The sequence below is a fragment of the Apodemus sylvaticus genome, chromosome 8 (assembly GCF_947179515.1).
Source record: "Apodemus sylvaticus chromosome 8, mApoSyl1.1, whole genome shotgun sequence".
NCBI lineage: Eukaryota > Metazoa > Chordata > Mammalia > Rodentia > Muridae > Apodemus > Apodemus sylvaticus.
The window spans coordinates 75746470-75772503 of record NC_067479.1 but is presented as its reverse complement, the minus strand read 5'-3'; the positions used below and the strand labels follow the sequence as shown (position 1 = coordinate 75772503).

Genomic DNA, 26034 nt, shown 5'->3' with positions numbered 1-26034 from the left:
TCCTGCAAGTGGCTAGCTGGGCTTCCGGGCGGCCAGCTGGGAGAACTCAGTGTGCTCCAGTGAATCCAGCGGGCCCCAGCGGGAGCCTTCGGGTGCCTGCTTTGGGATCGGAACAGCCTGGGCAGCAGCACACTGTCTACAAGCAGTGCAGGAGGTAAGCTGTGCACCAGAGGCCAACTGGGAAGGGGCAGCTTGCACTGGTGAGTCCAGCACTGACAAGATAAACTAACACCAGTGAGAACTAGATGGCAAAAGGCAAACGCAGGAACGTCACTAACAGAAATCAAGGCAATATGGCAACATCTGAACCCAATTCTCCTCTACCAACATGTCCTGGATACCCCATCACACCAGTAAAACAAGATTTGGATTTAAAATCACTGGTCATGATGCTGGTACAGGAACACATGAAGGACATACATAAAGAAATTCAGGAGAAAATGGATCAAAAGTTAGAAGCCCTTGCAAGGGAAACACAAAAATCATTGAAAGAAATCCAGGAGAATACAAAAGCCAACAAGGAGGAAATGCAAAAAACACTTAAAGAAATACAGGAGAACTTTGGTCAACAGGCTGAGGTCATGAAAGACGAAACACAAAAATCTCTTAAAGAAATACAGGAGAACTTTGGTCAACAGGCTGAGGTCATGAAAGAGAAAACACAAAAATCTCTTAAAGAATTACAGGAAAACACAAACATGCAAGTGAAGGAGCTAAGCAAAACCATCCAGGATCTAAAATCAGAAGTAGAAACAACTAAGAAAACTCAAAGGGAGACAACTTTGGAGATAGAAAGCCTTGGGAAGAAATCAGGGGACAGAGATGCAAATATCAACAACAGAATACAAGAGATAGAAGAAAGAATCTCAGATGCTGAAGATTCCATAGAAACCATGGACTCAACAGTTAAAGAATGCAAAATGCAAAAAGCTTGTAACCCAAAATATCCAGGAAATCCAGGACACAATGAGAAGACCAAACCTAAGGATTATAGGCATAGATGAGAGTGAAGATTTACAACTTAAAGGGCCAGCAAACATCTTCAATAAAATTATGGAAGAAAACTTCCCTAACCTAAAGAGAGAGATGCCCATGAATATACAAGAAGCCTACAGAACTCCAAACAGACTGGACCAGAACAGAAATACTTCCCGTCACATAATAATCAAAACACCAAATGTTCTAAACAAAGAAAGAATACTAAAGGTAGTAAGAGAAAAAGGCCAAGTAACATATAAAGGAAGACCTATCAGAATCACAGCAGACTTTTCACCTGAGACTATGAAGGCTAGAAGGTCCTGGGCAGATCTCATGCAGACTCTAAGAGAACACAAATGCCAACCAAAACTACTATATCCAGCAAAACTCTCAATCACCATAGATGGAGAAACTAAGATATTTCATGACAAAACCAAGTTTACCCAATATCTATCCACAAACCCGGCCCTAAAAAGGATAATAGGAGGACAACACCAATACAAGGAGGGAAACTTCACCCTGGAAAAAACAAGATAGTAACCCTTCATCAAACCCAAAAGAAGTTAAGCATTCAAATTTAAAAAATAACGTCAAAAATGATAGGAAGTAACAATCACTATTCCTTAATATCTCTTAACATCAATGGACTTAATGCCCCAATAAAAAGACACAGACTAACTGAATGGATACGTAAACAGGACCCTACATTTTGCTGCTTACAGGAAACACACCTCAGGGTCAAAGACAAACACTACCTTAGAGTAAAAGGCTGGAAAACAATTTTACAAGCAAATGGTCTCAGGAAACAAGCTGGAGTAGCCATTTTAATATCAGATAAAATTGACTTTCAACCCAAAGTCATCAAAAGAGACCCTGAGGGACACTTCTTGCTGGTCAAAGGAAAAATACAAAAAGAAGAACTGTCAATCCTGAACATCTATGCCCCAAATGCAAGGGCACCCTCTTTCATAAAAGAAACTTTATTAAAACTAAAAGCACACATTGCACCTAACACAATAACTGTGGGTGACTTCAACACTGCACTTTCCTCAATGGACCGATCAGGAAAACAGAAACTAAACAGGGACACAATGAAACTAATTGAAGCTTTGGACCAATTAGATTTAACAGATATATATAGAACATTCTATCCTAAAACAAAAGAATATACCCTTTTCTCAGCACCTCATGGTACCTTCTCCAAAATCGACCATATAATTGGTCAAAAGACAGACCTCAACAAATATAAGAAGATCGAACTAATCCCATGCCTCCTATCTGATCACTATGGAGTAAAAGTGGTCTTCAATAGCAACAGAAACAACAGAAAGCCCACATACACGTGGAAACTGAACAATACTCTACGCAATGATACCTTGGTCAAGGAAGAAATAAAGAAAGAAATTAAAGACTTTTTAGAACACAATGAAAATGAAAACACAACATACCCAAATCTATGGGACACAATGAAAGCAGTGCTAAGAGGAAAACTCATAGCCCTGAGTGCCTCCAAAAAGAAAATGGAGAGAGCATACATTACCAGCTTAATGACACACCTGAAAGCCCTAGAACAAAAAGAAGCTATTTCGCCCAGGAGGAGTAGAAGACAGGAAATCATCAAACTCAGGGCCGAAATCAATCAAGTAGAAACAAAGAGAACCATACAAAAAATCAACAATACCAGGAGCTGGTTCTTTGAGAAAATCAACAAGATAGATAAACCCTTAGCCAGAATGACCAAAGGGCACAGAGAAAGTATCCAAATTAACAAACTTAGAAATGAAAAGGGAGATATAACAACGGAAACTGAGGAAATCCAAAAAATCATCAGATCCTACTACAAGAGCCTATACTCAACACAACTGGAGAATCTGGAGGAAATGGACAATTTCCTTGACAGATACCAAATACCAAAATTAACTCAGGACCAACTAGACCATCTAAACAGTCCCATAATGCCTAAAGAAATAGAAGGAGTCATAGAAAGTCTTCCAACCAAAAAAAGCACAGGACCAGATGGCTTCAGTGCAGAATTCTACCAGACCTTCAAAGAAGAGTTAACACCAATACTCTTCAAACTATTCCACAAAATAGAAACAGAAGGAACACTACCCAATTCCTTCTACGAAGCCACAATTACGCTGATACCAAAGCCACACAAAGATCCAACAAAGAAAGAGAACTTCAGACCAATTTCCCTTATGAACATCGATGCAAAAATACTCAATAAAATTCTTGCCAACCGAATCCAAGAACACATCAAAACGATCATCCACCATGATCAAGTAGGCTTTATCCCGGGAATGCAGGGTTGGTTCAATATACGGAAATCCATCAATACAATCCACTTCATAAACAAACTCAAAGAACAAAATCACATGGTCATTTCATTGGATGCTGAAAAAGCATTTGACAAAATCCAGCATCCTTTCATGCTTAAAGTCTTGGAGAGAACAGGAATTCAAGGTCCATACCTAAACATAGTAAAAGCAATATACAGCAAACCGGTAGCCAGCATCAAACTAAATGGCAGAAACTTGAAGCAATCCCACTGAAATCAGGGACCAGACAAGGCTGCCCCCTTTCTCCTTATCTTTTCAATATTGTACTTGAGGTACTAGCTCGGGCAATTCGACAACATAAGGAGGTCAAAGGGATACAAATTGGAAAGGAAGAAGTCAAACTATCATTATTTGCAGACGACATGATCGTCTACCTAAGTGACCCAAAGAACTCCACTAGAGAGCTCCTACAGCTGATAAACAACTTCAGCAAAGTGGCAGGTTATAAAATCAACTCAAGCAAATCAGTGGCCTTCCTATACTCAAAGGATAAGCAGGCTGAGAAAGAAATTAGGGAAATGACCCCCTTCACAGTAGCCAAAAACAGTATAAAGTATCTTGGGGTGACTCTTACCAAACATGTGAAAGATCTGTATGACAAGAACTTCAAGACTCTGAAGAAGGAAATGGAAGAAGACCTCAAAAAATGGGAAAACCTCCCATGCTCATGGATCGGTAGAATCAATATAGTTAAAATGGCCATTTTGCCTAAAGCACTATACAGATTCAATGCAATACCCATCAAAATCCCAACTCAATTCTTCACAGAGTTAGAAAGAGCAATTATCAAATTCATCTGGAACAACAAAAAACCCAGGATAGCTAAAACTATTCTCAGCAACAAAAGGAAATCTGGGGGAATCAGTATCCCTGACCTCAAGCAATACTACAGAGCAATAGTGTTAAAAAACTGCATGGTATTGGTACAGTGACAGGCAGGAGGATCAATGGAACAGGACTGAAGATCCAGAAATGAACCCACACACCTATGGCCACTTGATCCTCGACAAAGAGGCTGAAAACATCCAATGGAAAAAAGATAGCCTTTTCAACAAATGGTGCTGGTTCAACTGGAGGTCAGCTTGCAGAAGAATGCGAATTGATCCATCCTTGTCTCCTTGTACTAAGCTCAAATCCAAATGGATCAAGGACCTCCACATAAAGCCAGACACTCTGAAGCTAATAGAAAAGAAACTGGGGAAGACCCTTGAGGACATCGGTACAGGGAGAAAGTTTCTGAACAGAACACCAATAGCGTATGCTCTAAGAGCAAGAATTGACAAATGGGACCTCATAAAATTACAAAGTTTCTGTAAGGCAAAGGACACCATCAAGAGGACAAATCGGCAACCAACAAATTGGGGAAAGATCTTCACCAATCCTACATCAGATAGAGGGCTAATATCCAATATATATAAAGAACTCAAGAAGTTAGACTCCAGAAAACCAAACAACCCTATTAAAAAATGGGGTACAGAGTTAAACAAAGAATTCTCGCCTGAAGAACTTCGGATGGCGGAGAAGCATCTTAAAAAATGCTCAACTTCATTAGTCATTAGGGAAATGCAAATCAAAACAACCCTAAGATTTCATCTTACACGAGTCAGAATGGCTAAGATTAAAAATTCAGGAGACAGCAGGTATTGGAGAGGGTGTGGAGAAAGAGGAACACTCCTCCACTGCTGGTGGGGTTGCAAATTGGTACAACCACTCTGGAAATCAGTCTGGCGGTTCCTCCGAAAACTGGGCACCTTACTTCCAGAAGATCCTGCTATACCACTCCTGGGCATATACCCAGAAGACTCCCCACCATGTAATAAGGATACATGTTCTACTATGTTCATAGCAGCCCTATTTGTAATTGCCAGATGCTGGAAAGAACCCAGGTATCCCTCAACAGAAGAGTGGATGCAAAAAATGTGGTATATCTACACAATGGAGTACTATTCAGCCATTAGAAACAATGAATTCATGAAATTCTTAGGCAAATGGATGGAGCTAGAGAATATCATACTAAGTGAGGTAACTCAGACTCAAAAGGTGAATCATGGTTTGCACTCACTAATAAGTGGATATTAACCTAGAAAACTGGAATACCCAAAACATAATCCACACATCAAATGAGGTACAAGGAGAAAGGAGGAGTGGCCCCTGGTTCTGGAAAGACTCAGTGAAACAGTATTCAGCAAAACCAGAACCGGGAAGTGGGAAGGGGTGGGTGGGAGGACAGGGGAAGAGAAGGGGGTTTGCGGGACTTTCGAGGAGTGGGGGGGCTAGAAAAGGGGAAATCATTTGAAATGTAAATAAATTATATCGAATAAAAAAATGACTGAAAAAAAAAATAAAAAAAAAATCAAACTCAGGGCTGAAATCAACCAAATAGAAACAAAAAGAAGTATACAAATAATCAACAAAACCAGGAGCTGGTTCTTTTAGAAAATAAAAAAATAAATAAACCCTTAGCCAGGCTCACCAGAGGGCACAGAGGCACCACCCAATTAATAAAATCAGAAATAAAAAGGGAGACATAACAATAGAAACTGTGGAAATTGAAAAAAAAAACTCACAATGTTTAAAAATCTCCAAGTTTAAAAAGTTTAAAAGTGTTCCCAAGTCCAGGTGTGAGCATGCCTGCATGGCAGTGCCCCAAAACTGCTGCTTGCATCTTTCCTGCTTCTGAGGGAGCCCTGCTGCTGCCACACAGAGGACCAGCTTTGCTGAGGGAGTCTGAAGATGCCCATGTGCTGCATTCTTCCTCCTGCTACAGCGAGTCAGCTGATGCTGTAGTTCTCATGCCCAGACTCACCTCAAACATCCCCAACAGGGTTCCCACACAGGAGAGATGCGGTGCCCTGCCTCCACCTCTACTCCACTGACAACCTGTAGGTCTTTTGTTTTTCCTTCTACTTTTGCTTTTAGAAATTAGTACAGCTTAAATCACACGCAGATATCTACACAACGATGGAGCAAAATCTAGAAGTTGACCAAGAGCTAAAATAATTCAATCATGTTCTAGATTATAAGATAAATGTATAACCATTTTTAAAATTGTATGTATTTTTTATCTCCCACACATGGGTATTTTTGTCTGCATGTATGTCTGTGTACAACACACATGCAATGCCTGGGGAGACCAGAGGAAGGCGTCACTGCAGATGGCTGTGAACTGACATGTGGGTGCTGAGAGCTGAGCCTGGGTCCTCTGAGAGTAGCTGGTGCCCACAACCACGGGGCCATCTGTCCAGGCCTGAAGATGAATATGTCAGAACAATTCTAGTAAACTTCACTGCCTGCCTGGCTGTGTACCTTCTGAAGTCTGACCTGGTGGCTCGTCTGCTGTTCCATCTTGGCGTTACCTCATAAGCAGAGCAGTTGTATGCAATGCCTTCTGTTCATAGTTCACGCTTAGATGTAGACAGGTGGTTTTGCAACGGTGATTTAAAGAACAGGAGGTTGAGGAACCAGATTTTGTTTCCTGTGGATGGAATGAGGGAAGAGCGGCCCAGGAAGTGCTGTGAATGTATTTCTGGGTCTTGAGGTGGGGACACGGTCACCACACTCCTTCCTTTAGACTTCTTCCAAAGTAGTTCCTGAAGTTGCCCCCGCCCTTTTTTTTTCTTTTTTTCTTTTTTTTTTTCTTTTTCCGAGACAGGGTTTCTCTGTGTAGGTCTGGCTGTCCTGGAACTCACTCTGTACACTGGGGTGGCCTCGAACTCACAAATCCACCTGCCTGTGCCCCCCAAGTGCTGGGATTAAAGGCGTGTGCTACCACTGCCAGGTGAAGTTGGCCTTAACGTCAGGGAAAATATGTTTTTGGATCTATGGTATATGAACAGTGAAACCTCAGTCCTACCCTGAGCAAGGGTAATGAGCATATAGATAAGGAAAGTGGCATCTTAGGAACAAAAAGGCCACACTTGGCAAACGTGATCACCCCTAAAAAAAAAAGGAAGAAGGTGAATGACTCTGTGTTTGTCTATGATTGGTGTCCTTGGTTTACATGTCTTGACAAAGTAGAGATTCTTAGATAAGTTCTCCCCACGCCCTCACAGGAGCACTGTATATAACCAGCCTGAGAGGAGCCTCTAGCTTCACACTGCAGGACCCTGTCTCCAGGAGCAAACAGCTGGACTCTCGTCTCCAGTTGGAGGAAAGCCGGCCAGCTTTTGTAAGATTCTTCCCTGTGGGTGCTTGACTCTCTGCATCTTTCCCTCTGTGCACTTTCTAGCTGTTCTTCTCGTTTAGTGAAACCGATTATCCTCACTTAGGCTTTCTGGACCCAAACTCGCACATTTAAAAGAAAACAAGTAAGACTCAAAATTTAAAATGAGAACAGGTTTCTTTCGGGGTTCTTTGTATTTGGGATACAATTAATGGGATTGTGAGCAAGGAGATGGAGATATAGGAGGGTTTCTTAAATTATGATTAAAAGCCCCCAAAGGCTTAGGAAGCCATTTGCTGAAGGGCATCTGATCTGTCATGTTTCCTTCCAAAACAAGCATGCGGCTTAGCAGGAATAATAAGAAAACCCCCACATTTGGGGATGGTGGTGCAAACCGTTAATCTCAGCACTGGGGTGACAGGCAGGCAGATGTCTGTGGGTTTGAGGAGAGCCTGGTCTACAGAGTGAGTTCCGGGACAGCCAGGGCTACACAGAGAAGCCCTGTCTCAAAAAAGAAAAAATGAAAAGAAAAGGAAAACCCCAAACTAGGAAGTGCTTTCGGCAGTATTTCCTCCTCACTTCTTTCCCTTTAAAGAAATTATCAATGCTCTTTAAAAACAAAATAGAACATGAACCGAGATCAAAAGATGGTAGGTTGAGGGAAGAAGGGAGGAAAGGCAAGGAGGAAGACTGGGCATCAGGTGTTCCGGTCTGGCTGGACTGTTGCAAGGATACACAAGGTAGCGAGAGTATACCTAAGAGAAGGGTGTTTATCCCACTGCCAGCCCTGCAGCAGGAGGGTTGCTACATCTCTTGGCTACAAAGTACTGTCAACAGGGGTTGACAAAGTACTGTCAAGAACATTGATTCTTAAGAGCACGACAGGGTTAAGAATGGATAAACTGAGTCTGCACAAGAGTTGTTGAAATCTAAATGACAGCCATTGTTGTGTCTGTGACTAAGGTTGAGCACCTTTGGCCATGGCAGATTTACATCTGTAGTCCCTAATAATAAGGCTCTCGCTCGTTTTCTCACAGGTGTACCTTGCCTGGCTTTGAGGGGAGATTTAGAGTTAAATACACAAGTGAGACAGATTCACAGGAGTGGGCAGTTGACACTGGTGGTTGGGGTGTGCTCCTGGAAGTTGCTTTCTGGATGTTTTAGAGAATTCATAGTGAGAGACTTCATTGGGTGAGATGGTAAAAATTAATGTGGATTTTTTGCAAATTAGAAACAAGTAACCCCTTTTCTGGCCATATAGACCCGAGTGTTTTCAAAGTCTAAATAGCAAGAGCCTTTTTAAGATGAAAAAACTCCCTGTGTAGTGTTCATGGCACACAGGCTTGGCTTACACGGAAAGTCCTCAGGGAAGATGTGTTTCAGTGAGACTGGACCAAGGTCACCCCAGCACTGATTTCTTCCAGTTGTCACCTTGTACCATCAACTAAGGCAGTAAATGTGCCACTGCAATTCCAGTGTTGCTAGATTTGGCTACTGAAGCCTATACAGAATCTATTAGCTTAGTAAGAACCATAAACTTTCAAGGCCAGAACCCCTCTCATTTATGGATGGCAAAACACAGGCCTAAAGAGAAAAAGGAAGGAAACTACCAGGGCGATATTGAGAGTCGGCTGTGAAGCCAGCAATATGATTCAAGGTAAAGAATCCAGATCCCTCTCAGTTGTAGATTATACAGCAGCAGGAAGTATGGACAGGTAAAAGGTTGTTTGCCTAAGATCACATGAGCAGTGGTGTGTTTGGAAGTAGCAATCATGAAATCCGATAGCTGGAAAATATTTGCTTTGTGATATCCTTAGCATTTGGACCCTCCACATTATAGATTTTGCTTTGGTGTCCTAAATACCCAAAGCCTGGCAAGTTTAGGCACCCTGAGTGAGCCTACCTATTCCCATTCCCTACAACCTGGGTTTTAAGTATAGGTTGGCATCTCCACAAAAGCCCACTGTCTGCTAATGAATGGCAGCATCCCTATCCACTGCTGCCACCTGCTGATCCTTTGGAGTATTACCAGCTCTTGTTGTTTTTGTTTGTTTAGGTTGGCAGTGGCCAGGCTAGTCCCAAAACCCCAGTACTCCTTGCCCACTCTGCTATTGCATGCAGCCCTACTATGAGGAGGGTTTTTATGTCTCTGGATGATCTCTTCGTATTTCCTCCAAATAACCAAGGATACTATCAGAAATTGCTTGATATCTCCCTGTTATCTCCTAGTTCTCAAAAATTCAATTTTCCTAAGAAATAACATCTTAAAAGTCCGTAAGAAGGTCAAACTCCAGCAGAAGACACCTTTGGTCTCGTGGTGTGTGATTGGCCAGTGCATGTTGTGCAAGGTAAGCTGAGAGCTCTGGGGAGGTGACAGTAGGAGTCTTCTCTCTTGTCCTCTTCAGAGAAATCTCACAGAGAATTTTAAGTCCCTTGTCTTCATGAAGAGATCTCAGTTTTGTTTTGTTTTGTTTTATTTCATTTTGTTTCGTGTTTAATTTTACCACACTGTAAGATCATTTGCCTATGCTAACAATTACAAACATAGGAGACACTAGAACACATTTTCTCAGATCATCCAAAGGGCCTCTGAAGTAGGCTACTCTGAAGATGAAGTTTGTTTTCCCCCTTTTGCTCTGTATGAGTCTCTTCAGGGCCCACTTCAGGTACTCCATAATGTGTTCCATTCTTCCCATGCGTTGCTTAGTAAGTCTGCCCTCTAGGAGAAGTACCCTGCACCCTCAGGAGGTGATCTTCTCTACAGTTTTCCTCATTGATGTGGTACTGAGCGAGTTCCTGGAATCCCATGCAGCAGCCTTGGGGGACGGGCTGTCCTGTGCTCTCCATCCCCACAAGTCATTCTTCACGGCTCTCAGCTCCTGTGTTACCATCCATCTCCCCTCAGGAACTCCCATCCTTTCCGCCATGGATGCCACATTTCTGTTCTGTGCTTTTCTGTTTTTCTTTTTCTTCCTTGACCACCCCTCCCCCCAAAGAACCCAAAGTCTACTACATTGTCAAGCCAGTGTGGAACTCCAGGATTCAGGCAATCCTCCTGTGTCTGTTTCCTGTGTAGCTGGGATTTACAGACACATACTGCACCTGCCCTTGGTTTATCGTAAAGGTCTTTGTGCCCTAGGATCTACCAAAGTTTCTGGGCCCAATAGGTACTTGGGTAATATTTGTTATCAAGTTAAGTAATAGGTGAATTAAGAATATAAGTAGATTTGTCATGCTATGGATGATGGTGAACCTATAGAATAGAGGAAGATGGCTGCACCATGGAGTCAGTTAGGAAGGCCAAGGCAAAGATGGAAGTAGGTAGCTGAGGGCACTGCTTTATCATGTTCTTCCAGAAAGTCTCCACCCACCTAGTCTAAGTTAGAATGTGGTTCTACGGGCTGACTACTCCTGCTTTTTCTGCCCTTGGCAGGAATCTCTGTTGGGAGAGATGGCGATGAGCCCAGGTCCTTTTGCTGTTGGTGTTTGTGCTGGGTCTGTTTGCGACCCCTCCGACTCTGGCTCAGAATAATCCCAGGTACACAAAATTTCTGACTCAGCACTATGATGCCAACCCAACGGGCTGGGACGACAAATACTGCAAAAGTATAATGAAGAAAAGAGGTCTAACTTCACGCTGCAAGGATGTCAACACCTTTATTCATGGCAAGACGAATGACATCAAGGCCGTCTGTGGAGAGAAAGGAAGCCCTTATGGACAAAACTTAAGAATAAGCAATTCTCCCTTCCAGGTCACCACTTGCAAGCACAGGGGAGGGTCTCCCCGGCCTCCATGCCGGTACCGAGCCTCTTCAGGGTCCAGACGTGTTGTTATTGCCTGTGAGAATGGCTTCCCTGTCCACTTAGATGAGTCTGTTATCAGTCAGTAGTCAGCTGACCCCTGGCACAGACCTGGCTCTGATTTCTTTTTATCTCCCCTCATAGCCCAGAACACTGGTTCCTGTGTTCACTGTCAGGGGCCAGAAAATGAATCATCTGAAATATACGTCTTCTGATTTACAATGTATAGAAGTAAAGATGTCTCAAAAGCCATTAAGAGTCAGTCTGGAAGATCACTAGTTCCCAGCAAATTTAGCATTTCCTGTTTTCTCTCCTTGCTGTTTCCCACAGGAAAGGGGCTGTTATCTGTTAGTCAATGGGAAAGTAGATTTCATCTTTCTATGGTCCTGAGGATGATAACCTAATTTATAGACAGGACAGGGAATTTTCAAAAGCGCCAAGTTGTCTATTAAGTAATAGGTCACTAAAGGAGCCCTTCTGACAGGAGTTTAGGATCAAGAGCCTCCCCACCTGTTTCTCCCCCATGGCCTGAGACTGTTGGCACCCAGGGATCGTCCACAGCTTCAGGCTGTCATCCTCAGCAACCTAATGCATCCCTTTAATTTTTTAAGGACCTCAACTCTGGCCAAACCAGATTCATAGTTTCACACAGAAAAAATGTTCAAGACGAGCCTGCATGAAGCAGAGTCAGAGACTCTTATCAGTGATAATTCTGACATGGGCTGTCACCAGAAAGGTTGAGAGTAAGGCATACCCAAATGTGGGTATGGGCTCCCCAACAGAGAGTCGTATATAACTGCCTTAATATTGGTCATAGGCACAATACCTCTCAAACCACACCGTAAAAGGTTGTAAGGACACCCCTCTTTTTTCTCTCTGTTTAAAGTATTACTTATTTTATGTGCATTTTGCTTTATTATGTGTTTTGTCTGCATGTATGTGTGCACAGCACATGTGTGCCTGGTTCTAGGGAGGTCAGAAGAGGTGTTGGATCCCCTGGAACTGGAGTTGCAAATGGTCGTGGTGAATGCTGGGATCCAAACCCAGGTCCTCTGTGAGAGCACCAAGTGTCCCTAAGTGCTGAGCCACCTCACTACCCCTTTCTTATCTCTCGATGGGTGGAATCATAGGGTGTCTCAGGGGATGTCTTGGACAGAATTATAACTTGCAAAATGAGAGTTACTTGGTATTATTTTGGTTTGTGGCTTCTAATATTTGTTTTAAATATATAAAAAATGTACTAAATCACTAAGATTTGTTTACCCTTCCCTGAAAGATTTTTCAATATTTTATTATAATAAAGAGCTGTATGTCAAAACTTTGTGTTGGGATTTGTGATGTTCTTCTCTTTTTCAGTTCCTCTCTAGTCTGTGAAATCTCGTGTCCCTTAGTGTCCCTATACATTCTGGTCAAATACAAACGGCCACTAGATCCATCACGTGACTTCTGGCTTTGTCTCATTTCCTCCACTGAAAGTGACCCCTCTCATGCACAAGACCTGAAACAAGAACTCAGAGTGGACTTTGCTTAAAAACACCAATTCTTCATGCAGCATATTGTGAGTGCTGCACTACTTGGCATTATTGATGTGTATGACTGCATATACCCAATGGGTGACTGACAGTAGGCTAATATTTCTGGCTGCATGTGATTTTCCTTTCTGAGCCTTCTGTGGTCAAGTGGAGTCCAAGATTAAACAGGTCTGATGGATAAACAGAGTAATGGCTTTTCCCCTTCAGGATTTTACATGTGTGTGTGTGTGTGTGTGTGTGTGTGTGTGTGTGTGTGTGTGTGTATACAGGTGCTCAGGAAGAGGTCACAGGTTATCTCTTTTCACCATGAACTCCAGGGACTGAACTCAGGCTGTCGGGATTGTTAGGGCAAGCATTTTTATCTGCTGAGCCATCTCACTGGCCCAGACAATGACTCTGTCCACCTGAGATAATAGCTAACCAGACCATAGTTAGACAGAAAGTGCTTACCACTGCTTGCCCCATCCCCTGTATATTCTTAGAGCTTTTGCTAGCACCTTGGAAATAGTTAAAGATGCCAGATTCCCAGCCTTACCAGAACACTTCAGCTGGCTAAAGCCCTACTTTTCATTCCACTGTTACCTTTTCTATTTGGTTTGATGTTTCAGTGGCCAGACCTCACTTCTTGGGACCACAAAAGTAAAGTCTTGAGCTTGGTTGGTAACACCCACTCTTTCCCACTTTGGACATTTACTAGAACATTACTCTAAAGATGCTAGCTTTTAAAAGAACTTTATGTATGAGAGACTAAACTGATATTTGAATAATAGCAAATAGGAAAGGAGACTTGATCTGAATTTCCCTTACCTGACTTAAGCAAAGGATACCACAAAGTACAGTCAGGAAATAAGTACTCCAAGACAATTATGTAAATAAACAGATAATACTTAAAGCATGGAATGTCAGTTGGTCCAAGAGAAAATGTTCCTCCCAAGAACATATCTGTATAAATCCATTTAGAGAAAGGAAAGAGGAAGGGAGAATTCTCTCCTGGGTACCTTCAGGCAGCCATGAGAGTTGGACATGTATTTGCCTTAACTTAGCTCTGACACTGAGCTCCTGCTTGACATTTCCAGAGTGATGGGACAGTCTTGTTGTTCCCAGTACCTTTGATCACACCTGAGTTTATGCTAATGAAGTGACTTAGAGTAAGACTATTAGTAGTCTCAAGATAATTAAGTCACTAAAAACACCAGGTGTTTGGGGAGTTGAAACTTTCTGCCCTTCTTACCAGACTTGAGGAGTTAGGATAGAGCGGCTGGTAATTCAACTCTATAAATATCTTAGACAAGAGCATCTAAGAGTCTGTGAAGATGCTGCCTGAGTGATGTCACCAAAGGAACCTGGACACTCCACAGAAGGGACCAGGCCCTATACCTTACCCTATGCATCATCTCTGCCAGTGGAAGTGGAAAAGCTGACAATACAAAATGGGCTCTCTACATCAAGAACCTACGAATTGAGCCCAAAATGTGTATAAAGAGGTTTGCATGTGCATGGCTCCCTCTGCAGTCCAGGCAGGCTTTGGGTTTGTCCCAGTCTCCCACAGAGCTCCTACAGGCCTGTGCTACCAGGCCCTGCTTCACCATGTAATTCTGGTACACATGTGCCAGGTAGTCTCACATCTTGCTTGTCATCTTGTAACAGGTCTACTCCCAGAACTTATGAGTATTCCAAATAAGCCAGGACCATTATGTGGCAACAACTGTCTCCAGTAATGAACAGATGCCAACTTTTCCCATGTGCTCCTGAGGGTAGTGAGCTTCCATTTTATCTTAAGACAGGATCTCACTAGATAGCCCTGGGTGCCATGTAACTCACTATGTAGACCAGGCTACCCTAGAACACACAGAGATCCACCTGCCACTGCCTCCCGAGTACTGGGATGAAAGGTATGCGCCACCATACATTTCAAACCAGGCTCTGAACTTTTCTGAAGCTGTTCACCCATACTTATTTTGTTTAAAAATGTCCATTTTCCCTAATTTCCTCTACTGTATTTGTATTAGTTGATGTTCTCTATAGGATCAGAACCATTAGATTATATTCCTAATGCTAGCCACTAATGATATAGATTGCAAGGTGACCTCGGCTGCTTGACAGAGGTGTAGCATATTGACATTGCAGATCACAATTCTCCAACATCCTTTGACTTTCATCTTTGATGGTTTTCACTATGTGATGTGGGAGTTGCCATATGCCCTTTTCCTTTGGAAAATTCAGTATGAGCTTTGTAGAGGATGTTAATGTATACAGTGCCAGTCTCTAAACAAATAAGGTAAATCTTTAGATTTATGGTTCCAGAAACTCTTAGGCACTTGCACATGGTTCCAAGGATGAAAACACACAATCTAGAGAAACAATGGTCCCAACTCATAGTCTGAGGCCTTGGTAGTTGTGGGTAAGAGTTCAGTTAACAAGTATAGAGTAGTGCTTTCAATTAACTCCCTGGGTATGCATGTGGCTTACAGGATGAATGGCAAGGTCTGGTGTGCCCCAGTAGAAGCAGATTCTGTTAAGAAGGTAGACTGGCTTGACCCCCTCTGCCATACACAGGAGTATACATGGAAGGAATCAGAATGATATGGCATAATGGAAGACGAGTAAGATACCAGGACACTTCCCTTTGGGGAGTATATGAGGAGAGCAGGCTCACTAAGGCACATAAGAACACAGTTAGGAAACAGCTCAATGCTTGTTATGCTACACTGCATAAATACTGCATCATGCCCCTTGAAGAATGAAAACTGCTCTCATGGGTTTGTTTCTCAGGACTCAATGTCTGGTACCTCCTGACCTCAAAGACTGAGAACAGGCAGGAGGAAGTATAAAGGGGCCCCTGTTGGGGTTGCTGAGCTTTAAGAACAATAGGGGCTGAGGTGCTTGACAGACTTAGTGATTTTGCTTTAAAGAAAAATACTGTAATAAAGTTGATGAGCTCTTTCTTCTGGATGATGAAGAACAGGGTTAAAATGGGCTAAGAATAATTTATGAAAAGATCATATATTTCTTAGAATTATTAAATCAGCTTTCGATGTTACCTGTGATTAAGCTACCATGCAAATATAGAGTATTGTAGGCCTTACTTTAGTAAGGGTTCATAAATGCTTCAACCTTCCTTGTAGCCCACCACCCAATAGAGGTCTTGGAAAAGAAAGGTCAATAGGAAATTAGGCTTGTGGATGTGTTTAGAAATAGTTCCTTGGGGATATTCTCATATTCATTGTCAGCAGTCCAGTCTTCTAGTAAACACCAACATGAATCAGCAACAGCAGTTCAATCCAGAAGAAACCTCGAGGCTCCACCAATCAGTCTTAGTTCATGGAAGTGGCAAAATTGTACATAAAGTTCTTTGGTGAATTACTTTTTACAAAGTCACACAAGTAAAGATCAGCAAGAAAATGTAAGATGACCAATACAAGAACTTCCTCCCACTGTCTGTGGGGTCATATTTATATTCTTTCTAAACATTAACTGTCCTCTCAGATCTGTGCTTCAGCAAAACATACTCTCACCTGTGTCTGCTTTAGCAAAACATCCTTTCACATGTCTACCCCAGCAAAATATCATATGATATAACTGAGATTCCAAAGAAATTAGAAATTTCCACTTCAGAGTATAAAACATGTAGCTTTCCCTCCAAAAAATGCAACAAATGCAACAAAAGCTTGCCTGATTTACCCTCAGATGGTGTCAGTCTTCTTCCATCCCCAACTGCACATTTTGGGACCTACTGGAGCTGGACTTTGGCACACTGAAGTTTATTCTCTTATTTGGCCACTTCTTCCTCCTAATTCTGACTAGGAAGGTCCTATTATCAAAATATTGAAGTCCAGCAATGAAAAGCTCCATTTGGTTCACCTAGTCAACATGCCCAATTAAAATTAAACACCTTAACCTAACACAGGGTTCCCCTTGTACCTTTATAAACTGCCATTTTCCTATGGGCCACATCTGTCTCCTCACTATCCAGAGGCAGACCTTTGTCCCTCTGTGGAAAATACCCCTTACCCCTGTCCCTTGCCCCTTTTCTCTCCTCTCCTTTATTCCCTTCCTCTTCTTCCTCTATCTCCTGTGCTTGTCCCTTATCCCTTCTGTCTGTCCCTCTGAGCAAATAAATCTTCCTTGTGCCAAAAACTTGGTCTGAGAACTCAATCTCGGGGACTCTGAGCCATTTCCTTTCATACATTATGATTCATAGCAGTGACAAAATTACAGTTATGAAGTAGTAACAAAAATGATTTTATGGTTTTAGGTCACAAGTACACTTACACACCATGACATCTCTGCAGTGCCCTGTCTTGTACTTCTTACACGTTTTGCCTATTGTTTGCCAAATAACCCAGATATACACTTGTGAGGAGTAGATGAGACCCCGAGTAGATATGTGTTATTGGCATGAGCACAACCATGTCAAGGAACCTAATACCTCAGACTCAGGGAGTGGCAGTGCCTTCTCTGGCCCAGAGCAATGGGAAGGGCTTCTCCTGGCCCATCTCAGATGTTGAAAGTTTGGGCAGAAAATACCAACCCACAGCTGCCTCCTTCTGGAAGACTGAGCCCCAGATCATTCTCCTTCAGAGACTCTCTCCCAAGATTAACTAACCCACTTTCTTCCCTCTCCTTCTCTGTTTAATGTGAGGAGTCTCCATCAGAGCACACAGCCCATCTAATCCCAGCTTTTCTGTGCACCTGTCTGTTGTTTCTACCTTCTCCACTGCCCCATTCATATCAATCCCCAAGTAAAGCAGGTCAGCAGGCAAATGAAAGGAGAGAGATAGGATATTGGATATTCTCCATTATCAGAGCAGATTTGTTCTTCATTCTCTAGAAAGGAACCATCCCACAAACCTTCTAAGCCTTGCAGCCGTACACCTACCTGCTGGCAGCCTGTTCTCAGCCTTTCAATACAGATGTCATCAGTGTTTCAGGAGGAGTGCAAGACTCTGTAGGCAGCCTTGGTGGGTGTGAACTTCCCTCCAAGTACACAAAGAAATGATAATGACATAAAAGGTGAGACACAGGACTGATCACTTGGACAGAAGGACAAGGCTAGACTTTGGAGTAGGTTTGTTCCAGTTTACTAGAAAACACACATGTGAGAGGGACAGATTTCCCTCTGCAGCCCAGTTTAAAGATTCAAAGCCTTGAGTTTATTCTCACAGGCATCAAGAGCAAAATTCGGATTTCAGAAACATGGGCCTAGTCAGTGCATTGAAACGACACCCAGTGTTCTGAGAGCAGAAAAGGAGTTGAGTTTAATAAGAAACTCCATCCAGCCGTAATTCACTAGTTTCCAGTTCTACCCCTTCTTACTCAGAATGGCTGAAAACTATTTTGTTTGTTTGTTTCTGGGTTTTTTGTTTGCTTGTTTGTTTTTGAAGTAGAGTCATAGTTATTCAAGATTTTTTTCCATCAAATTTGGGATTAGGTCAAATAGGCAACATCCACCTATTTGAGAGAGACAAGGGTATGACTGAGTGAGGAGTGATACTCCCGAGGTTTTATCAGTGATGAAAGGAGTTAAGTTTAGTCAAACTAAATGGAATTGCATGTCAAAGCCTCAAGCAGAAAGGAGTCTGGGAAGGCCATAAAGAAGTGCCCACGTGTGCCTACCTGGGTGGACTTTATGTTCTATTTTCTTTATAACAAACTCCTCTCAGCTTTCTCCTGGATGAAGTATTTCTGACAAGGCAGAGAGGTGCCTGGCATCAGCTGTCTCCACCAATGAGCAAACACCCTTCTGTGTCAGGCTTCTGACATGAGGCAGTTAGCTGCAGTTGCAGGCCAAAGATGCTGCAGGCTTGCAGCTACAGCTTTCTTCAGATCTCCCCAGCACTTTTTTTTTTATTCGATATAATTTATTTACATTTCAAATGACTTCCCCTTTTCTAGCCCCCCCACTCCCCGAAAGTCCCGTAAGACCCTTTCTCTTCCCCTGTCCTCCCACCCACCCCTTCCCACTTCCCCGTTCTGGTTTTGCTGAGTACTGTTTCACTGAGTCTTTCCAGAACCAGGGGCCACTCCTCCTTTCTTCTTGTACCTCATTTGATGTGTGGATTATGTTTTGGGTATTCCAGTTTTCTAGGTTAATATCCACTTAATAGTGAGTGCATACCATGATTCACCTTTTGAGTCTGGGTTACCTCACTTAGTATGATATTCTCTAGCTCCATCCATTTGCCTAAGAATTTCATGAATTCATTGTTTCTAATGGCTGAATAGTACTCCATTGTGTAGATATACCACATTTTTTGCATCCACTTTTCTGTTGAGGGATACCTGGGTTCTTTCCAGCATCTGGCAATTATAAATAGGGCTGCTATGAACATAGTAGAACATGTATCCTTATTACATGGTGGGGAGTCTTCTCCCCAGCACTTTCAGTGTTAGGATTTGAAGGAATTATTAAATCTTTAGCTGTGGTTTGGTGAAATTTTGTTGTTTTGTTTTTTGTTTTTTGTTTTTTTCCCCAACATAGCAGTTCCCAGACCCAAGAACTATTTGTTGTCTATGAAGTCCTTGGAAATCCTGAGATTGTAGCTTAGGATCCTAAGGCAGAGGTTTCTGGGGATTCTTTTTATCAGCTGTGTTAGGAAGCCTAGATCACTATCTGACTAATAGTAGAACAAAAATAAATAAATTAAATAATAAATAAATAAATAAATAAATAAATAAATAAATAAACCAATAACTGAACAGTATAGGAAATATCTAAAATTTCACAGATGGAGTTAATATCTTAAAAGATTTAGATTCAAAGAAAAGTACCCATCACTCAAATTAGAAGCCACAAACTAAGAAATTTTTGGAAATGAGAGAGAGAGGGAGAGAGAGAGAGAGAGAGAGGCAGAGAGAGTTATAGGAAGCATACCCTTTAAGAAGTTTCTAGAAATAATGGCCACCTTCACATCCTGAGCTATTTCAGTTGTTTCACACGTCTCCAGCTATAGGAGGCACTGCTCCCCTGTCCAGTTTAGTTTACTTCCTAATATGACAGTATACGCAAGAGGCCTTTGGAACTTTTGCTTTAGATTATAGTAGAATTTGCAGATGTATTCCTAGAAAGTATGTTTCCACATTTAAAGTGGATTATCCCTTGTATGATGAACAGTTGATTGGCTAGCTGACGGTAGAAATGCCTGTGATAAGATAATGTTTCACAAGATGCTGACTGTGATGACAGGCATCGGTACTGCAGGTTGCTCCCATACACATTCTTAGAACTGCTGTCAGTTCTCTAATATACTATAGGATAGACTCTTTGAAAGACCAGGGCTTGGGTAGGGGAAGTGGGTCTTCAGTCGCGCATTCTCCCACACACTCAAGGCCCTGAGGTACAATTCCTAGCACCACAAAAAAGAAGAGTCATTGCTCTCTTTCTTTTGAATGGGGAGAAGGTTTTGTTGCAGGTATGAGAAAGAGGACAGCCAGTGGCATCTAGAAGAGCCAAGAATAGAGGAAAAAAAGAAGCAAACCAGCAAGAGCTAGAGAAACAGGGCATGGATAAAAAAAATCACATGGGTTATAAAGTGCTCCCTGTCCTAATTTGTTTCACATCTCAATAGGTCCTTTCCTTATTTCTCTTTCCATCTAGTCACTACTTGTTTGTCTTTAGTGCAAACTTGTTAGAAGGGGTTCTGGAGGTCTGTGCATTATGATTGCTATTTTTTCCCCTCAGACTTATCTCTTAAGTTTTCAAGACTCAGGTGCTCACAAAGTCCTCTCCCTGTCACTCAGACAGCAAAAGACTAGGAGGATGTACAGAATGTAGCTGGAGCCAACCACCCACCACACCAGTCAGCACAGGATTCCTGATTGTTCCTGGGGTGTTCCCCAGGAACACCCCTGAGAGCTGGCATCCACAGGGATGAGTTGGTGGATTCTTTGGGGTTTCTTTGGTTTTGTTCTCTTATGATGGGATTTCCCAGGTTGGCCTGAAACTACTGAGCCTCCTATTTCCATTTTCTACCTGATAATATTACCACACCAGGCTTTGAAAAAACAAGTTCGAATATAAACGGATGCATGCAGACATTCTCACGCCAAGGCAAACTGGAGAGAAGCTCCACCAGCTGAACTCCTAGTGGCCCTTGCTTTATTAACATAAAGCACCCCCATCGCCTCAATTTATCTACACATTGCACTTTTGACCGTGCATTCTCACTTCTTTGTGACATTGATGTAGTTCACATCCTGGTCAAACTCCCTACAGATTATGGCCTAGCCATTCATGGACTTTACCCTGAAAGCTTAAAGTTTTAGGGACAGCTTTCTGATTGTGTCCTGAAAACCACTGACCATGCCTCTCTGGAGTCACCCCTCCCCAACACTTTGAAATTCCTTTGTGGCTTTTCATCCTTCTTTGATGGTCGCAGACCTTGCCTGAGGCTACTCTCAGGGTGAACCTGAGTGTTCCACATGAGGAGATACAGAACAGGTTCACATAAAAATATGTTCCTGACCCTGTCCTCCAGACCACCACCCCCATAAATTCAAAACAAAGCACTTTATGAGGTCATTCTTTTTACTCCTGTGGACATTCCCCTGAAAGTTTCTTGGGAGCTCTGAAAAGGACTTAGACTCTGCTCGTCAGATCTCCATGCCACTGTACCCACCATAACCAGCGACATGTGCACTGATTGGGTAAGTTAGAAGGACTGGTGTGTAGGAAACTTGGTCAACAGGTCAGAAATCGTTGGAAAGAGATCGACATTTTAGTGTTAAGGATGAAAATTGTCCAAAAATCATAGAAAACAGGACAGTATTAACCCCACAGACGTGGCTCCCACCCTACTTTACCCTCATCCGTCTATCAAAGTAATTTTGTTGGCTCTAAATTTATCAGGCCCATATGCAGTCAGGGCTTGAATAAGTTTAAAGACTCAACAGGGCCATACACACTCAATGTAAATGAGGGTGGACTCTGTTTAAGTAGAAGTCTTTTCTAACACTGGACTCTATCTTCTATCCAGTGTCACTCCTGTGAAGCTAGTTTTATTAAGTCTTGGAATTTAGTTAATTGAAACAATATTTCAGACCTGCTTTTCCTTCTCAACAGGCAGCTCTAACAAACCATGATGTTTTTTGAATGAATGCAGATATGGTCCCTAAGAAAAGATGTGAGATTTTAGAAAGGGTGTTTTATATCCCCTGGATTTGGGAGAAATGTTATAAGGAGGTCAAGGTAGGAGCATCCCCATGGTGCAGCCCGTCAAGTGCAGCCCAGGCTACAATGTCAGGGAGCCAATGTCATCCTTGTTGGCACTGTCTCTCAAGCTGTTACTCTTTATATTCACTCCAATGTCATTATCTTTCCACTTTGAAGAGAAGTCTTTTGGATTTTATCTTCTGAGCATTGAGGAGTTAGTTAGAGCCTGTAAGATCCTTCCATTTCATAGAAGATTATTAGGAAACCTTGCTGTTAAAGCAGCAGTCCCCCATGACTGGATGGCTCTCTGAACTATATGTGAAATGCAGGGCTCGGGGGTGGGGGTGGGGGTTTCCATTCCCTTTCTCAGTCCAGCTTATCTGTTTCTGCCTGTCTTTGGAGATTGTCCCTTGTCTGAAAAGTGACCTTGTTCCCAGATCCCTGAAAGGTTGCATAACTCAGCATACATGCCCCATTCTGGCTTCCTACCTACATGATAATTTAGATGCTGTACCATATAACCAATCAGCCCTTCCTGCTTGCTTGAAGCCATGACCAATTAGCCCTTTCCACCTGTACCACTAAAAAGGCCTTTATATACCGTATTCCAGAAACAATGAAATAGACCCATCTCCCTGCAGTGAGTGGTCCCTGGAGGTCATCCTGTCCATACTCTCCACCAAGCCCTACTCTCTGCCTCTGCTCTCTTTCTCCTCTTGAGTGCAAGGAGAATGGGGGAGGGGGGGAAAAAGAGAAAGTATATCGGAGGGACTTCCAGTCTTCAAAATGAATCCTGGCTTCTTTGTGCAGTTTTACTTTTAGCTCACTCAGTCTGCCACATATTTTTTTTTATTTGCAATTAACTTTAGTATCAGATGACTGTTATCTTCTCTGGGAAACAAAATTATGATGAATAGAAATTTAAAGTACAGCTCAGCTTACAAAGCAGCATCTCATCATTTTCTTTTTCTTTACATTTCCTTTTTGTTTGTTTGTTTGTTTCATTTTGTTTTTTGTTTTTTCAAGACAGGATTTCTCTGTATAGCCCTGGCTGTCCTGGAACTCACTCTGTAGACCAGGTTGGCCTCGAACTCAGAAATCCACCTGCCTCTGCCTCCCAGAGTGCTGGGATTAAAGGCATGGGCTGCCACTGCCCAGCTAACATTTTCTTTTCTTTGTCTTGTGGCCATTTAGATGTCCCTGGTGCCTGCTATGATGTCCTCTCTAAAAGCTTGGAACATGCTCCTGCTCCTGCTGTGCCTGCAGTGTAGCCTATACTTTCAGGAGGAAAGCACTTCCAGGAGGGAGTTCATGGAACGCCATCACCTCAGTCCACACAAAGAGTTCAGTGCCTACAGCTGTGATGGCCTCATGACAGATAAAGCTCTGAAACCGAAGCCCTCACACCTGTTTGTTTATATGACGTGGTACAAAGTTGAACATATATGCATTAGTAGCGACTGGAAAGATCGCTACAAAAATCTGTATGTTTGGCCTCAGACTCCCATTAAGGTCCTCAGGTGCGAGTGGGAGAGTTTAAAAAACAGATATACAGAGAATAGGAGCTACGGCTATGTTCAGTTCCATTGCAATGCTGATGGGTATGTCGACAGCATAGAGGACATGAAGGTTCTCGAGCCCATCCTATTGTAGAAAGTCTCACCATCTCTGGATGATTCAGAAAGAGCAGTAAGTAGTTCTCAAATATCACCCCCTCCCCCATCCCTCACTCTTCCCAACTCCCCCTTGCCTGCCCCCAACCCTCCACTACCCACCCTCCACCCCTACCCTCCACCCACTCATCCTCACCTACCTCTCACTCCCCCAACACCACCTCCCTCATCCATCCCCCACCCATCCTTCACCCTCTACCCCCTTCTTACAATAGTTTCTGTTTCTTCTGCTTTGCAATTGTATGCCAGTGTTTTGCAATCACATTAATTCTTGGCATTACAATCATGCTTATGGGTTCTCTGCCTGAAATATCAACTTTCCTCCCTTGTTTGCCCACATTTATTCACATTTTTTTCATGAGAGAAAGCATTTGGGGAGGACTTGCCTCCTCATAGCTGGGATGGCTTTTGGTCTGGCTCTGTTGTCCTCAGGGAAGAGCGAGGCAGAACACTATGGTGGAAATAACAATAATGCTTGGAAGAGCCTCACTTCATCCAGGCTGGAAATAGAAAGAGAAAGAAGGGGAAGAGTATGGGGACAAGATATGACCATGGTGGCTCCAGTAACTTACTTCCTCCAGGTGGGCCTCCAGATCCACTCATCTCTGAATTCATCAATGGATTAATCCACTGCCAAAGTCATTACAGCCTTCATGACCCAACTGGCAAATAAGTCTTTAACACAGGAGCGCATGGGAGGACACTGGACAGTCAAACCATGGCAGCATCTTCTCTTGATTTATCCAAGATTTTTCCTGATATCATCATCTTTATGCCTATCCAAACCTAATGATCTTCCCTTCTGTGAATAAATTGTTATTCTACTTTGTGCCATACATGTATACATCATATGTGTCGAGTTTGTTTTGTGTACTGGAGTGAGCAATGCAGTTACATGTAATATGAAGTTTTGCTAGATGTGAATATCTTATACTTAGGCTCAAGGTATATTTTATGTGTGCACCCACACACTTGCAATATACTTCCATGCTAAGGTAGAAGCAAGTCTTGGACCTTGCTTCTAGCCAAATGGAAGTGCAGTACAGAGGACAAGAGATAACTAATCTGTTGGGTCAAATAACATGTAAGTCTCTGGCTCATAGTCCCAGAAATTGTGGGCTTCCCCCCTTTCTTATCTTATTTTAATTTTGACTTCGATAAAATAAATACATGAAAAGCATCCCAACCATTTACTCTCCCTGACTGGAGAAGATGTCTAACATAAAACAGATTTTAAGGATGATGGAGATAGGGCTCTGTACATAAGAGCACTTGATGGTTTTCCAGAGACCCCAAGTTCAGTTTCCAGTTCCCATATCAGAGGCTTACAACCATCTGTGATTCCAACTCCAGAGTATCCCATGGCACCTGCAATCATGTGCACATAACCACACGCAGCCACACAGTCAAAAATATTAAAAATAAATCTTTAAAAAACCCTCAAGATAGACATCAGGTTGTAATTAATGTGGGAGTCATAAACGCGGCCTGATCAACAATAATCCTGCCTAGGATGTTGTGCTCACTAGTTTTAATCCAACTTGACACAGGCTAAAGTCATCAGAGAGAAGGGAGCCTAAATTGAGGGAAAAAAAGCCTTCATAAGACCAGGCTGCAGATGAGGCTGTAGTACATTTTCCTAATTAGTGATTATTCCGGGGTGGGCCTAGCCCATTGTGGGTGGAGTTATTCCTGGACTGGTGGTCCTGAGTTCTATTTAAAAAAAAAAAAAGCCGTAGCATGCCACAAAGAGCAAGCCCTTAAGACACACTCCTCCATGACCTCTGCATCAGTTCCTACCTCCAGGTTTCCACCCTGTTTGAGGTCCTGTCTTTTGATAATGATGAGCAGTGATATATGAAAGTGTAAGTCACATAAAGCCTTCCCTCCCCAGGTTGCTTTTGGTTGTGGTGTTTCAATAATCAAGCTGACTAAGACAGAGGTCAGGATGGTTCAGCAGCAGATACAGAGGTCTGAAGGAGAATATCCCTGTATGTTCATGTATTGGAACACTTAGTTCCCAGAGGTGGTGCTGTTTGGGAGGTGATAAAACCTTTTCACTGTGGAGCTTTGTGGGAGGAAGCACACCGTTGGAGCAGTCTTAGAGAGTTTATAATCTCATCCAAGTTCCAATTTGATCTCTCTGCTTTCTGAATGTGGTTGAAGTTGTGATCTCTCAGTTTCCTGTTGCAGCTACCTGCTGCCATGCATCCCCATATTTATGGATTCTCTCCCTAGAAACATAAGCCACAATAAACTCCTTCTTCTATAACTTGCTTCTGGCTATGGTCATTTATTTCAGTCACAGAAAAGTAACTAATCTAACTGGTAAGGCATATTTCCCACAGGCCTCAAGACCTCTGACCCCTATAAACCACTTCAGAGGTAGAAGGAG

General features: G+C 42.6%; 1 protein-coding gene and 1 pseudogene across 1 annotated transcript; both read left to right on the top strand.

Moving 5' to 3' along the window:
* The window catches only part of LOC127691635 (angiogenin-like), a 232547-nt pseudogene extending 221082 nt beyond the window's left edge, over window positions 1-11465 (top strand).
* Window positions 11466-23160: 11695 nt separating this feature from the next.
* LOC127691625 (epididymal secretory protein E3-beta-like) lies at window positions 23161-23619 on the top strand. Its single transcript, XM_052191587.1, has one exon. The coding sequence runs from the start codon at window positions 23161-23163 to the stop codon at window positions 23617-23619; it is 459 nt and encodes a 152-aa protein (XP_052047547.1).
* The last annotated feature ends 2415 nt before the right edge of the window (window positions 23620-26034 follow it).